The sequence below is a fragment of the Pseudorca crassidens genome, chromosome 11 (genome assembly GCF_039906515.1).
Source record: "Pseudorca crassidens isolate mPseCra1 chromosome 11, mPseCra1.hap1, whole genome shotgun sequence".
NCBI lineage: Eukaryota > Metazoa > Chordata > Mammalia > Artiodactyla > Delphinidae > Pseudorca > Pseudorca crassidens.
In genome coordinates, this window is record NC_090306.1 from 80,102,928 (window position 1) to 80,121,583 (window position 18,656).

The 18,656-nt window shown below is 43.3% G+C and overlaps 1 protein-coding gene across 3 annotated transcripts in view; it reads left to right on the top strand.

Annotated features, from left to right (window-relative positions):
• Positions 1-16,635, top strand: part of PLXNC1 (plexin C1) — a 140,508-nt gene extending 123,873 nt beyond the window's left edge. The window contains exons 24-32 of one of the 3 annotated variants that reach the window (XM_067697556.1): positions 6,843-6,897; positions 9,322-9,353; positions 9,453-9,560; positions 10,632-10,795; positions 12,580-12,727; positions 14,215-14,355; positions 14,454-14,528; positions 15,078-15,162; positions 15,691-16,635. In XM_067697556.1, coding sequence (XP_067553657.1) covers positions 6,843-6,897; positions 9,322-9,353; positions 9,453-9,560; positions 10,632-10,795; positions 12,580-12,727; positions 14,215-14,355; positions 14,454-14,528; positions 15,078-15,161 — 807 coding nt within the window. In that variant the 3' untranslated portion in view covers position 15,162; positions 15,691-16,635. Of the gene's footprint in view, positions 1-6,842; positions 6,898-9,321; positions 9,354-9,452; positions 9,561-10,631; positions 10,796-12,579; positions 12,728-14,214; positions 14,356-14,453; positions 14,529-15,077 lie in introns of all 3 variants that reach the window. The other 2 variants (XM_067697555.1, XM_067697554.1) reach the window with 2 other exon arrangements.
• The last annotated feature ends 2,021 nt before the right edge of the window (positions 16,636-18,656 follow it).

Consider the following 18,656-nt stretch of genomic DNA (forward strand, 5'->3'; position numbering starts at 1 on the left):
CCACCCTCGGCCGCCTAAATCTGTGCTCCATTTGGCAGCACCCCTGCACAATCAACATTTGGAGTAATTTGACAGGGCTGAGCCGAAGCTCGCTTTTGCCCCTTTTTCATTAAAGAAAAATCTTCTCCTCAAACACATTTCCCTCCAAAGAGACAGGATGCTAATTATCACTCTTATTCATTTACTAAAGCGCTCTAGTTTGAATCACTGTAGGTGCTTGAAAGTGAAAAACTATATTTCAGTTAAAAATAGGGTCTAACTCAGAGTTTTAAGTGATTAAGACTCATCTCCCTCCAATTAGCCCAAATTAGTTAGGTTTTAAAGTTAATCTTTAGTGACGGCCAGTTCCTCCTGCTATCTAAACAAAGTCCCCTCTGCTGGAGTGCGAGCCTCTCTCTTCTTGCCTTGTTCTGTCCTTAGGGCAAATAGAGTGTAGCTGGTCTCCTCTGAATGATTTACTGTCTGTATATTTGAAGAACAGGTTTCTAGAGGGGATCTGAAGGCACAGCAAAAACATAGCATCTCATGGACCAGATTGCCAGCAATGCCCTGTCACCAGCAGGATGGCGTCCTTGCCAACCCTGGGCGTCGGCACAGTTGCTCTCCAGAATGATGACAGTGGCAGCTGGTACCCAGCACTTGTCGTGTGCATAAGCGTGATTCACGTTGACACAACCTGTGATGAAGGTGCTTTGATTACCCTCATTCTCCATCAGATGAGCATGGAAGAGGACAGATTTCTGCTCCAGTCTCGTTCTGTCCCGGGCAGACAAGGGGTAAAGCCGATGCCTTTACAAACACGTGAAGCCACAGGCGTTTTCTCCACTATAAAGCACTCCGCCCTGGTGCTTCCTTAACTGGCCACCTCTGTGTGTGTGTTCCCTGTGAAGGGGACTGTGCTGTGCTCTGGAGCTGACGAGATCAGTTGTGTGTGTCTGTGTGCGTGTATAGAGGGTGTGGGGATGCTTGCCCGGTGGGACTGAAGCAGGGTGGCTTCTCCCAGTCCAGGCTTTCTGCACCTGCCCCGCCATGTGCCCTCTTGCTGGACCATGTTATTGCACCCACACGCAGCTGTGGGGTAGCATCAAGTGTGCAGGGCAGGTGTTGTGTCCGGCAGGAAATGTTCTCTACAGATCACACTTCTCGTTCTGAGCTGTGAGGTTTTGAGGGCAGAAGATACGTTTAACCACCGTGTCACTGAAGCATGTTCCTCCTAACGGGAGCGCGCCGGTGCCCAAGTGGTCACTTCTAACGCCAAAGTTGTCATTCACATGACATTTAAAGCTCATAGGAATGTTCCAAAGGGTCTGCTTGGGTGAAGTCAGTGGCTCTTCAGGTCAGGTGTCTCATCTGTGACTCTAAGGGGCTTGGACTGTCTCTAAAGGGCTCTTACAGCATGAATGACTTCAGATTCGTACTTACTAGACACATGGAGTGCTTCCTGTATACTGGGCACTGTTCTAGAAGCTCTTACAAAGAGTAAGTCCTTTAGTCCTCTGTATAGCCCAGTGAGGTAGACACTGTCATTATTCCCATTCTGAGGCCCAGGGAGGCTGAGAAACTTGGCCATGCTCCCATGCTCTCCTCAGTGACGGCCCGAGGCTGGAAGCAGATGAAAAAGGAATTGCACAGAGACCATGGCTCTGCTCAGGGCCACAGGGATAACCTTGCTCAGAGCCAGCCTTGCAGCTTGTGCTTCTAGCCTCTGAAGCAGCCTGGCTGGAGAGCTTATGAGAAATTCTGGTAGTTGCCTTCTGTGATGTCAAAATTAAAAGGGTAACCTCTTTTCAGATCTTATGATGAATCTCACGTCTGTGAGTTTATCAAAATGCTTCCTTCTAATCCCACTCTGACATCCTTTAAGGCCAATATTCCTTGAAGGCGACAGTAGTTACCTTCTTTCAGAAGGGAGGCCTCTTTCAGGCATCCAAGAGCTGACAGCTCCAGCCCAAAAAACGCCTGGGGAGCTCAGGTTCCCAATCGCCCGCACACTGGTGGAGGCCAAGCTCCCTCCCTGAGACTAGCTCAGGGTTCCAGCAGTCCTCAAAGGGGTGTTTGCTTCTGGCCCAAGGCTAATTCCAGGCACACAAGAGAGAAGCAGGAGCTGTACTGTCATTTTCACTAGTTTCAAGAATCCTTCAGAGCTCTGTCCTGGGTGTCAGGAACATCCTGGGTGATTTGACGTGTCTGTTGAGAATGTTCTGATGGGCCCCTTCCAAACAGTCCAATGAGCACCGAGCCTCCTTTTCTGAAGAACTGAGCAAGGTTATCCCTCTGGCCCTGAAGAAGAAAATAGATTCCTTTTTCAGCTGCCTCCAGCCTTGGGGTGTCAGTGAGAAGAGCTAAGGGGAAGGCGGGGAGAGCAGTATTGATGAGTGGTTGCTGGGACAACACGAGCTGAATAGGATTCTGTTTTCACAAAATACCATTTTAGGAATGAGAGATACCAGTAAGGGCTTCCACATGGTGCTTTGTATTGACTATTGTGTTTTTAGACTTAAGGAAAAAGTATCATGGTATTTCAGACCCTATTCATAATTTTCCATAAAACTCTTAGGCTAAAGTTTCAGCTTTCCTCTTGGGCTCAGTCATTTGAAATGGCCAATATCTGACCATTTTTTACTTACAAAAATGGCAGTTTCATCAGGTTAAGTATAAGTTCAACCTTCCATTTCTAGAAAATCTGTTTTTATGGCATAATCTTCAACTTGTGGCATAAAGATAGTATTTTACCACGAAGAAATCCCGCCTTTACTTGCAAATGGTTTGGGGGATATGTAGCTTCTGTTTGTTTGTTTTTAATAAATTTGTTTTTATTTTTGGCTGCGTTGGGACTTTGTTGCCGCACGCGGGCTTTCTCTAGTTGCGGTGAGCGGGGGCTACTCTTCGTTGCAGTGCGCAGGCGTCTCACTACGGTGGCTTCTCTTGTTGTGGAGCACAGGCTCTAGGTGCGCGGGCTTCAGTAGTTGTGACACGCAGGCTCAGTCGTGGCTCGCGGGCTCTAGAGCGCAGGCTCAGTAGCTGTGGCGCACGGGCTTAGTCGCTTTGCGGCATGTGGGATCTTCCGGGACCAGGGATCAAACCCGTGTCCCCTGCATTGGCAGGCGGATTCTTAACCACTGTGCCCCCAGGGAAGTCCATAGCTTCTGTTTATTTCAGGAGCAACTTTAAATTGATGACATGGGTCCATCTCTCCCTTTGTGGTCACAGCTCATAATTCTGATGGTGGAAAAGTCTGCAGTCCTCTCCACCTCTTTCCGACACGGGCCAGCCATCACTGGAGGGGTGTGGCCTCGTCGTCGTTTTGAATCTTGGAGCATCATGAGACTGGAAGGAATTGAATTTGAAATTGCCTGTGTACCAGTTCTGCTCTGGGCTGGAGAAACATTCCTGCCACAGATCCATCTAGTGACATTAATCTTTCGTTGATTTAATTTGGTTTTCATTCTTAAAGTAGGGGCCAAGAGGACGCTCCCTGCCTCACGGGAGTACAGGAGGATTAATGATCCACTCTTAGGAAAGCATTTGGAGCTCCTCAGATGGAACAAACAGCATCATAGTTTTAACACTTCGGATTCTGTGGCACTTTTCAAAAAGGCATTTCTGTCCTTAACTGAGCAGCAGCTGACTTTTGTGCCAAATAGAAAATGGAAACCTCTCCCCCCACAAACATCTGTAAACAAACTAGTTTTCTGTCTTTACAACAATGTTAAAGTGTCACGCGGGGGAAAAATGTTCCAGCCCTAGAGCAGCTGTGAAAGTTAGCAGTACACTTGCACACATACATGCTCAAACACACACACAACTCAGCCGCTAATAAAATGCTTTTACACTTGCTCTCAGGAGATGATTTCAGAGTAAAATTTCCCCGGTACAGGCTGCGTGTGCGCTGTCTTAATGCCCGAGCGCTGTGTCAGCAGCGAGTCGTTGCCAGCTCTTGAAAAGACGTTTGAACTCTTGGCTGTGCTCCTCCTTGGAAGGTCCATCCGTGGTGTCTGGGACTATAAAGCAAGGGTGCTTGCTTTTGGAGAAACAAAGCATCTGACAGTAGCAGAGTATTGGCGTAACACTCATCAGGGTCCATTTGGGATTCATTCTTTGACAATTACCCAGAATGAATCACCAGCTTCCTTTTTTAAAAAGGTATTTATTGGCTTAGAAACAGAGCATATCCAGCTCTTCATGGGGAGGAATTCTGTAACTATGTTCAAACATTCTCATAAACTCGGCGTCTGAGTATTGCTAGGGGGGTGCCTGCACAGAGCGTTTACTTTAATTGCATCAAATATGGAGGAGAGCTGACAAATCAGCCAACAGGGTCGCTCAGTGAATAGCTCAAGGGGAGAAGAGAGGACGTTTGGTAATAATGGCAGAGTCCAGGAGCTCAATAAGAGTTTAGAATCCGTGCTCGAGATACTTTGCAGAGGCCAGAGGGCCCCTGCCAGCCCCTGCCCAGAGCCCCCTCCCTACAAGATGTCCTGAACACCAGGAGTTGGAGGCCTCTGGCCTATACTTAGTGGCTGGCTGGACACGGCTGGCTGGACCCTGTGCTCAGGGGCCCCCTCTAGGGCTGGCTCTCGTGCGTGTTCCTTCCTCTGTGGGGACAACCTGCAAGAGATTAGGCTTTAATCCTTTGGTGTTTGCTGAACAGGTTTGTACATTCTGATAACCGGTGTGCTGCAGGCCAGAAGAGAAATTCTAAGGTTCTACTTTTTTCCAAGCGGAGGGAGGCCAGGTCCAAATTAATATTAGAATTCAGAGCAGCCTTCGCGCTTTCAAGTGCGATGTTCAGAAATGACAGGGTTGATCTTTCAGCCACATCCCAGAATGAAGGTGAAGATTTGTGTATCCCTGACCTGCCTCTTCTTATGGCCCATTTGTCTTACATTTTTGTGGACCAGCCCCTCAAAAGAGTTTACTCCTCCCAGGAAGCAAGGCCTGCTCTCTTGTCTCTCAGCATCTAGTCCCCCTTGGCCTGAAGAGGCCTTCTTCCCCTGGTTGGGTGTGGGGAAGGGGTGCACAAAAGGCCATTGGGGCCCGGCTTCCACGGTCCCAAAAAGCCTCAGATGAGAACTCTTGACCTTATCTCCAAAAGAGGCTATACATTGGTGTTGAAATTGTGTGTCCGTGTGGTAAAAGCATTTATTTGTCAACTGCGTACATTTAAAATCTGTGACAGTTTTTTAACAGCTGTGTTGAGATATAATTTATATACCACAAAGGTCACCTCTTCAAAGTGTACAATTCAGTGGTTCTTGGAACATTTGTGGAGTTGTGCAATCATCACCACAGTCTAATTTTAGAACATTTTCATCAACTCAAATAGAAACCCTGAACTCATTCAGCGTCATTCCTCATTCTTCCAACTCCTGTTTTAGGCAACTAGTAACCTACCTTCTGTTTGTATACATTTGCCTATTCTGTACAGAATTGGATCTTTTGTGCCTGGTTTCTTTCCCTTAGCAATGTTTTTGAGGTCCATTCATGTAGCATGTGTCAATACTTCTTTCCTTTTATTGTATAGCAATTTTTTTGTAGTGTATTCATTCAGCAGAATAATAGTAATTTAAAAAGGATGAACTACTGGTCGCTGCAACACCACAGATGAACGCTGTAGACCTTATATGGACCCCATGCTGAATGATTCCATTTACATGAAGTTCAAGAACAGATAAAACTAATCAATGGCAATGGAAGTCAGAAAAGTGATTACCCCTGGATGAAGATGGGGTGCTTACTGATTGAGAAGCATAATAGGGGTACTTCTTGGGACCTTGAAATATAATTTTATATCTTGATGTGGGCGGTGGTTACACAGTATGTACTTAAGTGAACGTTCTTGAGCTGTACACTTAATAGTAGCACTTTCCTGTAAGTCATGCTTCAATTTTAAAGTTTTTATTTAAAAGTACATGCATTTTTATGATTTTTACAAGATTCTTTTAAAAAATAAGCAATACCTGCAGAAAAGAAAACAAATTGTAAGTGTACTACTGGATGAATTATAAAGTGAGCCTATCTTATTTATAACTTCCACTCAGATCAAGAAACAGAGCACTGTGGGCACCACAGAAGCTCCCTCCTGGACGTTCCTAATCACCACCCCCCTTTCTCTTCTCCAAACAGTTAAATCATAGTTTCGACTGTTTTAGCTAAATGAGAATGGAATCACACGGTATGCATTCCATTTTGTCAGGCTTCTTTGGCTCACCGTTCATCACTGTGAGGTTCATGCATGTGGCAGGTAGCAGTAATTTGCTCACTTTCATTGTTTTATCATAGCCTGTTTTATGAATATACCCCAAATTATTTATTCATTCTACTGTTGATGGTTATTTCCAGTACGGGGTGTTTACAAAGTTTATCTCAGGATATGTACAGGTGTATACCTAGATGTGAAACTGCTCTGTTACCAGTTTATAGGTTTTTGAAAACTTGTTTCAGCATTTCTTAATATAGTAGTAACCCCCAAAATGAAAACGGCCCGAACATCTCCTGTCCCCTAGAAGCTGAGATGCCTCCCAGCACAGCTGGGTCCTCCCCTGGTCCAGGGCTGGCCCACCTCCTATCGGCCCCACAGCATCCTTTGAGCACTTGCCTCCCTGTATCTCATGGCCTCGGTCTGCCACCTTCACAGGACCGCAGACTCTTTGAGGGCAGAGACAGTGTCTTGCTTATCATTATAGCCCCAGCCTCCAGTGCCCCAAACATAGGAATTCTTAATAAATATTTGATAGAATAAGTGAAAGAATATAAGATCCACCCAGCCATCTAATTCCTGGGTAAAGTTGAGAAATACATCAAATTTTGAAAACTCATCTATTTTTTATCTTTGCTTTCAGATATCAAATGGATCCTCTATAAAAGTTTTTAAGAAGATAGCAAATTTTACTTCAGGTAACAGACATAATGCTATTAACCTTTTGTTCTCACCCCACTTTATAAAGCATCACTTTTTGCCTCTCTCGGATGTACTGTCACAAAGATGAGATTGAGTGGTTGCCAGGTAATTCTCTGAGAGAGTGGAGGAAAGCATTTAGATCTGTTTCTGGTCCTGAGAATGTGACACCTGCAAAGAGGGGGACAGGAAACTGTAAACAGTGGTTGCCCCGGCTGCCCGACACTGAGGAAGTTGCTGTCATTAACCACCCTAAGCTCAGGGCAGAATCTTAGCCACTGTAACTCTTTTCCAACTCCTCAGTAGGATGGGGGCTAACCGAGGGGATCCCCCTGGCAAGCTGAGCGAAGCCCGCAGATTATCACACAGCCCTGGAAGCTCTGAACACACAAGATAATTCACTTAGCCCAAATCTCCTAGTGACAGACCAACTACAGAGAGGGCTTTGTGAAAAATTACTAGGCCAGTCTCTGAACTCTCTTCTACCTCCCCGCCAGCCTTGGGGCAGGAAAACACTGTGACAGTGCCTTGAGGAAATCCCTAGGTCCAGGTTCCAGGTTTGTCTCCAGAGAAATTATATCCACGCAAGACAGTCAGTCCTCAGCCCCCAGAAAGGTTCTGGGTCTCACCAGCAGGACCTGTTCACACACACAGCTGGAGGTGGGACTTTCTGATTCCTGGATTCAGTGCTAGGAGCAGCCTGGTAGGTCCCAACATCTGGTGAGTGCAAATGAAGAATGCAGGGCTCCCAATTAAATAGGATAACTTGGTAGGTTGTAGGACACCCTGTGGGGAACCCTGCCCACCCCACATTCCCCCATCCATCATTACGTCAGGCTATAGTGAGAAACCACCTTGCAGAAGGCGGCTATCTTTCTGGTCTAGGGGGATTGGTGTCTTTGTGCTGTTAATAAGTGCAAGAGCTGTGTATTTTAGGCTTTAATGACTGGTTTTTTGAGAGCTTGTTATTTAGAGATCTTGCATTTGGATCACTTAATGGGACTTCAAGGCAGTCAAAAACACCTCTGCTTCCTCCCTGTCCAATCCAGTGGACACTGGATCACCCTCCAAACCCTTGCCCTTCTGTCCTTTCATCACCCACTGCGTTGACAGTCCCAACCCAGCCCTGGATGAACCCAACTTCTCACCTTTCCCGACCCTACAGCTGGGCAGCCACAGGGGAAAGGCCCACGACAGCACCGTTGGAGTCACAGTAAATTCCCGTCTTGACCAGGACCCTCCACGTAGCCTGTTCCCCCCCGTGCTTCTGCTTCTCGAAGCAACCGACTGTGTTCTCCATAATCCCACCTTCTCTCCTCGAAGCTCTGACCCCCCACTGCTCCCCTGACTATCAGCAGATGACTTCACCCAGTGCTTCACAGAGAAAACAGAAATCAGAATTCCCTCAACAGTGTGCACTAACCCTGCCTCCCTGCCTCTGCCATTCCCTCCTCCTTGCTCCCCTGACATTCCAGGGCTGCCCTTCCTCCCAGCAAGGCCTGTCTCTCACCTGGGCTTTGGATCCCACCCTCCTTTCCGACCTTCTGGGCATTCCTACGCCACCACCAGCGATCTCTCCTCTCACCTGCGCTTGCTTTCCTTCGCTCGCTACTGTATTTTTCCACAAGCATTTCAAGGTATTCTAGTCTCTAATCTTCAAAACAAAAAACCAAGTGCTTTAATCCTTCCCTTCCCTGCATTTGCCACTCCCTTCACAACCTCGTTTCTTCCCAGAGTGTCCTCACTCTGTGCTGCTCTCCCACCTGCTCTATGACCTCCGCCTTGCTGCCCTTCTCTCAGATCCGAGATCGCCTTCTCTCCCACCACAGGGCCTTTGTACCCATTCTCCTCCCCCACTGGCCTGGCTCATTATCCATTCATTTAGGTTCAGTCCCGACATCCCTTCCTCAGAGAACCTCCCAGGCTAGGTTCGTCTCTTGTTACATACTTTCCTAGCATATAATTCTTCTCCACAGTTCTTATCACAAGGATATGAATTAAATAATTAATTGTGTAATTAGTAAGTCTCTCTCATTGGCTAGGATGTGAGTTCCATTAGGTGAGAGCTAGGTCTGTCTTATTCATTGCTGTTTGCCCAGTAGCCCCTGGCACACAGTAGGTGCCCCAGCTCTAGCTGACCTGAACCTCTCCTACCCCACCCTGAAGTGATCGGTCAGCCTGTTCCAGGGACAGGGAACCTGCTTCCCACTCCAGTCCCTGGCCCATCCTGTCTTCAATAATGTTCTTAAGGTCTTAAGACACAGCAAGGAGGTGGGGGGGGGGTGTAGCTATGAAGAGCTCAAGTAGGAGGGCTCAAGTAACCTCTTCTGTTTATAGCACAAATGGGGCATCTTATGAGAAGGCCAGTTACCGTGGCTGTTGTTTTAATGGACTGTTTCTCTCCCTCTTTCTGTGGCGTTCAGATGTGGAATACTCAGAAGACCACTGCCATTTGGTGAGTTCAGGCTTTCTTGTGCTCCTGCTGAAGCGGATGCCTTCTGCAGCACGAACGGTCTCCTTGGGTAATGCTGCTTCTACTCTGTCTTCCCTTTAGATTTTACCAGATTCGGAAGCATTCCAAGATGTGCAGGGAAAGAGACATCGAGGGAAGCACAAGTTCAAAGTTAAAGAAATGTATCTGACAAAGCTGCTGTCGACCAAGGTAAACTCACTGTTCTGGGAGCGCTTTTACGGCTACCTTGGGGGTGTATGATGTGTTTGACTTCATTTCCACTGAAGTGTGAAAATGCTACAAATCCCTTGTGCCTTCTAGCAAAGCAAAATGAAAGTTTGAATTGTAAACACTTCCTACCCCCTTCTTCTTCTGTTTTTACAAACTGCAAAGATAAAGCACTTTACAAATTTCCACCATAACATCTTCAGTCAGGGATTTAATATTGTTCCCAGTCTCTTTACCCACCATTGCACTATTGTTATATTTTTAGGTGGACAGCATAATTATTCCTTTTTGTTTACTTGTTATTATAGGTGAGCAATAAAACTCCCTCTTTGAGTTGCAAATAAAATGAAGAGGGGGGAGGTCATTTTAAAACTAAGAATTCTGTTCACATATAAAAGTGTCAGATATGAAAGCCCATGGAATACCAAATTGGGAGCAAATTTTACTTTATCTGGCTTTTAGTGGGATTAATGGAAGTCTGTGGTGATCCTTTTTTTTTTTTTTTTCTGAAATGACTCGCAATGTAAATGCTATTATCTAGTGGGTAGAGGACAGCCAGAGCCTCTTGATTTTCTCATCTGTCCCACAGAGCTCTGCCTATTTTGTTTTAGTAGAACACTCAAATGCTTTGGAAAGTACACAATAAAACCCTATGATGGAAATACATGCAACAGGAAAAGTTCTGGGAACCGAGCAATACCACTTGAGTTTTTCTAGGCTGAACATAATAAAAGCCAACCGTCTGGGGCTTCTTGGTTTATGTATACAGACCTCCAACTTACATTTCAACTGCTAGAGATGTCTAAGGTAGCCTCCCTGTTGACTAAACAGTGTTATCAGCAAGAAGCTTATGAAGCAGATCTAAACCTGGGCATGGATTTTCAGGACCTTTGTCTAATACTGTGAGTGTTGGCCTCATTTGTCGATTTTACATACTTTATCTTCAGCTTGTTTTTCTCTGTTTTGTAACTTAGATTTCATTTTTCATTGTGTTTTCAAAACCACCACCCTATTTTTTTAAATCTTCCAAGTCTGATGTGCTCTGTCTTTCAGGTGGCAATTCACTCTGTGCTCGAAAAACTTTTTAGAAGCATTTGGAGTTTACCCAACAGCAGAGCCCCGTTTGCTATAAAATACTTTTTTGACTTTTTGGATGCCCAGGCTGAAAGCAAAAAAATCACAGATCCTGATGTTGTACATATTTGGAAAACAAACAGGTGGGAACAAACAGTAGGTGATTACTGTTTTCAAGAACCTGGGTCAGAATCTTAACTAAAAGAAGGGCATGGATGGTTACAGAAGGATTCATTTATCCCTATCTTAGAGTTTTTTGGCTTGGTAAGCTATCATGTCAAAGCAGTTTCTTGTTTTTACTATTTTTAAACAATAAACAAAACCATTCCTGTGCTGAGACTCCTAGTCTTTAGGACAAAGAAAATAATTATCTTTAAACAAGTTTAGCTTGACCAGTAAAAGATGAGAAATTAATATTTTGTGGTTTTATCATACAATTTTCCATTAGAGAAGACTCTTAAATTTGTCCCTCAGAGAATTACTCTTTGCGGTTTCCAAGCTGTCTATTTTGTATAGAAATTTCTCCTTTTATTTGATCAAATGCCATGAGAATTAGTCAAAGGGGGGGGTGTATTTTGTTTTGTTTTTTAATACTTTAAGCTGAGGCAAGGCATCCAAATTAAAATTTCTCCTCAGTAAAGAAACATGGCTCATTACCTCTAATTGAAATACTCTGTGCATGAGGTGAATGAGAGTTAGTTATGATGTAATAGAACTTCTCAGTGCAGCCTCAAGCCCTTCTAAGCATTGGGGTGAAGCCAGACCATTTTAAATAAGTGTTAAAAGCTCCAGGTCTATCCTAAGTCTCTACTCTGGCTCCCTCCCTCCCTTTGTTCTAGCCCCTCCTTCCCAGGCCCTGCTTCTCCCACACCAGGCTCCGGTGCTGCAGGCGACAATTTCACTGTGAAGACAGCAGCACACGAGCAGGGGCACTAGTCAGGACAGGAGAGCTACTGAGAGGCCCAGCAGCCCATATGATGGAGGGAATTAGCTAGGCCACAGGACCCTGAATGACTTCCAAGTTCATATGCAAATATCTGAGTACCGACTGTATACCAAGTACTGTTTGTTAGGTGTTGGAGATAAAGTAATAAACAGACAGAAATCCGTGTTCTTACAGCGCTTGCATTTTAACAGGTAAATTGTGGTATGTTAGAAGTCAATTAGTGCAGTGCACAGAGTGGGGAAAAAAGGACAGAGACAGGATAGGTGGTCAGAGGCCTCAGGAGATGACATTTGGATCAGGTCTTCAAAGAGGGCACAAACCATGAGGCCGTCTGGGGCAAGACCGTTTCAGAAAGACAGACAAAAGCGAAGTCCTGAGGCACAAGCCTGCCTGGTATGCATGAAGAAGAGGAGTGACGAGGCCAGTGGAGTTGGGGCGAGTAAGGTGAAGAGTAGTGGATGAGGGCCCAGGCCTAGGTCATGCAGGGGTTTTCTCCAGAGAGGGGTGGAGAGCCACAGAGGGTTTGGAACAGAGGAGACACAGGACCTGATTCTGCTAGTACCTGTGGGAGAATTAACTTTTGGGAACTGGGGGGTAATAATCTAGGTGAGAGATGACAGTGGCTTAGGCCAGGGTGTAGCACTTAGAGGGGGTGAGAAGAGGTCAGGTTCTAGAGATCTGATGAGACGTTCTCATTGGTAACCATTAGCTAATATAATCTGGAACTTTTTGTGGAGAAAGTTCTTGTCTTGTCAAGGGCCACTTTCAGACTTCTCCAGTCCTCCCTTTCAGTAGCTCTGACAGTTTAACCCTTTCTTGTGCTGAGTGACGCTGCCATCTGTTGCTTGGTATATTTGGCAAAGCAGACTTGCATACTTCAATGACAAGGACAAAAACACCCGTTTACAAACTGTGATAAACAGAGCATCTGCCTCATATGAATGGCTGTATTTGAAGAGAGATTTCTCTCTTTTGGAACAGCCTCCCTCTTCGCTTCTGGGTAAATATCCTGAAGAACCCTCAGTTTGTCTTTGACATTAAGAAGACACCACACATAGATGGCTGTTTGTCAGTGATCGCCCAGGCGTTCATGGATGCGTTCTCCCTCACAGAGCAGCAACTTGGAAAGGTAAGGCCCAGCTTTAGGATTTCCTGTATGTATTTCTGTCTTCCTCGTAAACATTCAAATAATAAACCATACCAGCTAAAAAGAAAGTCAGTGATAGTCACTGAAAATTTGCTTTTCTTCAAAAAATCTCTCATTTATTTCTATTTTTAACCTAGTTTAAGTGAAAACCAAAATAGATCATCTCCACCCTACTGCAGACTCCGCCTGTGAAAACCTTTTGTTTTTCTTTGTTTCCTAGAAAAATCATCTACAGGCACTAATAAACTATGAACCCGAAGTATGAAACTATTGAAATTTGCCTAAATTAATTCCATCTGAATATACCTAAAAGCGTCTATTTGAATACAACAAATTTCTGATGGGGAAGAAAATCTTGCCTGAGATTTCTAATACCTCTAGTTTGTCAGTTTACAATCAAATCAATATTGTAATAACACCCTGAAAGGAATTCAAGGCAAAGATCAGGATGAGGCATTCTGTGCTCTGGGGAAACTGGCAGAACTGGCCCTCAGTTAGATATTTTCAAGAGAAAATTTTATGAACTCAGTTTCTTGAATCTTCCCATACTTAGTTAATGGTTTTAGTGCATTTCTAAGATATCTGTTCCTCACAAATAGCAGTAAACTTCAACCAAGATGTGCACATTTGACTGCACATCCCCCTTCCCTCAGATCACATATACAGGCCTCCCCCCCTTACCTCTTCCAAACAGTGCTCACAGCTTTCTGAGAGGCTATCTCCTGGGTCATAATCCTCAGGTTGGCCTGAATACATTTTTCCATTTCTTTCTTAGATTGACTATTTATTAATTTTTCTTTGACAGTAGATGTTAATTTTGTCAAAATTATAACTTTTAAAAACAAATCTTCATTTAAATTTTAATATCACTGTTAAAATTACTTAAAAACATTCAAACTGCCAGGGAATTTTTGCAAAATGAGACATCAGAGCCACCAATACTAATGACCATGCTCTTTCCTGAGGACACTGGAAGAGCTTTATAATCTAATAAAATAGAAGGGACAAGCAGGAAAATCTGCCACTGCCAGTTACCTACCACGTTCATGGTTATATAAAGGGCTCAATCAGACCCACACTCAAACCTTTTATAAATGCCAGAATTCACTGGTGGGTGAGGATGAGAGCAAACGTTTTAATTCAGGCTTTTTACAACTATTAGTAATGAACTATGATTGCAGTAAGTTCCATTGTTACAGTAACTCAAAATCATGCAAAAATAATAATTTCAGTTCTTTTATAAGAGGAAGGCAGAATATATTAGCATTTAATCTGCCTGCAAATAACAGTGACTCACCAGAACTATCTGGATAGCAGTCAGTCAGGCAGTCAACAACGTTTATGAAGGCCTGCTGTGTGAAGAGTCCTTGTCACCACGAGATAATCGTGGTGGAGGTTCAGCTACACTGGTACTCTTATAAATTCCCTATGGTTTTTTAAAAACTCTTTTGGCGGTGGTTGTTTTTCAGGAAGCACCAACTAATAAACTTCTCTATGCCAAGGATATCCCAACCTACAAAGAGGAAGTCAAGTCTTATTACAAAGCAATCAGGGATTTGCCTCCATTGTCATCTTCAGAGATGGAAGAATTCTTAACTCAGGAATCTAAGGTATTGTTACAAAGTAAAAAGACTGTATTTGGATATTTCTTAAAAAAAAAAAAAAAAAGCCACTGCAGAATCTCTCAACAAGGCTTTATTTCTTTAAGAAACATGAAAATGAATTTAATGAAGAAGTGGCCTTGACAGAAATCTACAAATACATCGTAAAATATTTTGATGAGGTAAGATTTTAAATAACATTTTAAAGAATAGATATGAATCAGTCACCAGAATTTGGTTATAAAGCATTCTGTAGGTCTCAGGACAGCTCTGGCATCCCAAATGGCCAGAAAGGGAGGCCAGGAAGCCTGTGTGAGATGGGGGATCCTGGCACCAAGCCAGACCCTGCGCGTGGCTGCTGCCCCTCATAGTTTTATTATGCTGCTCGCCTTTGGACCAACCATTTACATTTGAGTTAATGGGGCCTGTAGCCATACTGGCATACTTAACTTTGATGAGTAAGTAGTGGTCCTAATAAAAGGGGCCTGCTTATGCTTGGTTGTAATCTGCTAAAATGAAAGCTAAGCTTGTTAAATCGCCTAGATTCTGTATTCAGTAGTTAAAGTATGACATATTTTCTAACTTAAGCAACTATTTCAATAAACCATTCTCCTTTATGATTAATCCTCCTTAATCTGGATTTTTTTCTTTGGGAATTCACACAGACACAGTCATCAGATGCGCTGTTTCCAAATATGTTAATTCCCCCTTCCCTGATTCCCCCCACTCAGTCATGCTGGGACAGGCTATCCATGTCAATGGTGAGAATAGCTCACCAATTCCATTTGCTACTTGAAGATCAAGTGAAGCACTAAGGTAGGGTAGAGGCAATGAGTTCCTTGAACATGATAAGCATCCCTCTTTCCAGGGGTCAGGGGTTAGAAGGGAAGCACTGGGGAAGGGAGGGGAGAGGAGGGACTACACTGCCCAGGAGGGGAGGGGAGGGGAGGGAAGGGAAGGGAAGTAGACGTCTCTGACCAGGATGCCCCTGCCTGCTGCATTTAAGAAGAAATACTTGCCTGCATGTTGGCTGCCCAGGAATGCTTGCTGTGCTTGGAATGGCTGTAACATAATGCATAAAACAGGGCCTTGAAATTCTGGCCCTATATTTATAAGCAAATAGTTTGGAATTTCTTGTGAGCTTCTATTTTAAACCTAAGCGTTGTTGATCCTGTGATAATGACTTAGCAAAACAACTTGCAAAGTGAGTATTAAATGATTGAAGAAAATGTTGGCATCTGTTTCATACAGATTTTACCACTCACAGCATCAGGAATGCAAAAAAAAAAAAAATTGTAATGCTAAAACCACAATATCTAAAATAACTGTTCTAATTGTCAACAGATTCTAAATAAACTAGAAAGAGAACGAGGGCTGGAAGAAGCTCAGAAACAACTCTTGCATGTAAAAGTCTTATTTGATGAAAAGAAGAAATGCAAGTGGATGTAAGCACTCTGGGGCCTGGCTTAATCTGGTAAAGTTCTTCAGACGACTTGGGAGCAAAATGGCTGCTTAAGCTACTCTGTGTCGTTAATTTTTTAAGTTTGCACATAGGTTCCACTTTGAGCACTGTCTTTTTTAAGAGAGCAAGGCACATGCACAGCTTTTAGAAAGCATACCAAGCACTGTGCCTGTGTGTGTACTGTGGGAGTGCTTCTGTACATAGAGTTGGAGTGGTTGTCACAAACAGCCTCCTTGTTCACAGAGAATACAGGGCCAGTAGGCAAGGGTCGGTATTGTAACTACAGTCTCCACTTAAGCACAATGATATACGTGGTTTTGTTTGAAAACTACAGCTGTGTAGCGCTTGTGACTACACTGCACCTCTGCAGACAAGGGACATTGCCAGTGATCAAAACAAAATGTGAAATGAGTCATCTGGAAACAAGGTAGGGGTGTTAGGGCAACCTTGAGGACTTGCAGCATTGAAACTTTCCCCGGTAGTTCTTGGAAAAGCTGACCGCAGAATTTGGTAGTGTGTACACTTAGCATTTGTGAGTGTGTGTGTGTTTTTAAACCAAAAACTAACAGTGTTGCAACATTTTGAAAGGGCTCGTGTTTTTTCAGTGGTCACCGACTGTACTCCATCAAACTCACCTCCATTTCACTAAGGAACTCTAAAGCAAGGAGAGGGAGTAGGCTTCTTTAAATGCGACAGCATTTTACCCAGACACTTTAAAGTATGTACGTTTTCTTCATTTTATTTTTTTCATATTAAATGTATTTGATAGTGGACAGGTTGGCTATTGTAAAAAAAAAAAAAAAATCAGTAGCTTCTTTCTGTCTAAACACTTCGATCAGAACTGTCTGTGGAAGAGTGACTCACTCCTCTAATCCTACATCTCTATATTACTATCTCCTTGCTTTAGATTTCTGGTGAACCCTGTGGTTATAAATACTTGTGTGTGATTAAAAAAAAAAATACATTTTACATTTCATGAAATTGCTGTTCACACTGGAGTATTATATATGAATATATATATTTGAGGCCCATGGCCTGAAAAATATTAGTATACAACTTGGTATCTTAGTCTTACGATGTACTTTTTGAGAGTATTCCTCACAAGAGAAAGAGTTTAAAAAAACCTGTTTTATTCATGCCTTTTTTTAAAAGAATTCCCTATCTATCTAGTTATACTGTAGTCTTTTTATTGCTGATTTTTTATTCCTGAATTTTTGCTGCTCATGACCAACTTTAATACCACTGTGTTTTCCTTCTATTAAACCAGAAGTAAAAAGTGTAATTGGCAACTCTCAAACTTTCCTTGTGGCACCTTTACCCTTGGTGCTCAAAATCCCAGATTGAGGAAAGAAATTTTTTCAAGTAGCAAATAAAACATTGATCACACATTCCTTAAAATCATTTACCAACACTGTATGGGATATCAGGATTTAAATGTGAGTTTGTCTTAAATGAATGCAGTTCTTTTTGCTCCTCACTCTCTGGTAAAGAGTGAGAGGTGACACCTCACAAACTGATCAGAGAAAATAAGCATTTATTGCCCTGATTGATAGGCACCTTCCCAATCCTGTCGCTTTCGACTATTATCTGTCCAATGGACACACCTCAAAAATACTACCAAATAGGTTACTTATAAAGGTGAGAGGTCTGGTCCCCATCTAAGGCTGCTATAGTCTTGATGTGAAGGGGTTCACAATAGTAGGAGAGTTGAGAGCCAAGGGTAGGAGAGTTGCCCAGAAGACTTCCCTTCTTTAGGGTACAGAAATGCTAAGAAATCTCAAAGGATCAGTTACAGCTTTATCTAAGTATTCAGTAAATGCTACATGAGGGTGTCCCTGTCCAGCTCTCTGGCACATGAGTCCTGTGTGGAGACTTACCTTCTTTTCCAGGGACTGTGCTGCTGGGAACTTTGGGCAAGTCACTTACCTCTTTGTGCCTCAATTTCTGTATAATATTTCTAACCTACCTCACTGAGGTGGTGTGAAGATTCACTAATGTATGTAGCGTGTTTGTCAATCCTCCAGTGAAGAGCACTATCTGGACCACATTAGCCAAATGCAGTAAATGGCCAAATTAGATGTGTGCTGAAGACAATCAGTCACTGGGTCTATATTAAACAGCAACCAGAGAAACAAATGGCAAACATTGTCTATTTTCAAGTTTCTTTGCATATTTTTTTGGTGCAAAACCATTTATAAACAACTTTCTTTTTCTAACACTAGTGTCTACAGCAGCATTTAAAAATTAATTCTGTTACCTTTTTCTGTATTAGGGATTTAAAGTCTATTTCTTATTGTATACCTGATTGAAGCCGTTCTTGGAGATGAATGTTTTAAATGTCTATATCCAAAAATAAACATTTTGATGTAAATGTGGACTGTTTTTGTCTTTTTCCTCCTTCAAAATTTCTAGTTATAATAGATTTTTAAATTCTGAGTGGCTCCATGGAAATTAATTATTTTTCGAAAACAAAGTGTCACTGTATATGCTCTGTAAATTAGTAAGTAAATCTAGTTTCTTCTAAATGATGTTAAGGCTGTGCAATTTTACTCCTGGCCTCCACTATCAATTAACTTTGACTGACTTTTGAATGTGAGGACTACTGGATAATGAACATTCCACTCAGTCCGGCAGACTTGAGCTTTGCCTTGTTGACGTGAAGTTAGTTATTCCAGCAGAATGCCTTAAAAATGTTACATAAAAAAGCAAATGGGGGGGGCTTCCCTGGTGGCGCAGTGGTTGAGAATCTGCCTGCCAATGCAGGGGACACGGGTTCGAGCCCTGGTCTGGGAAGATCCCACATGCCGCGGAGCAACTAGGCCCGTGAGCCACAACTACTGAGCCTGCG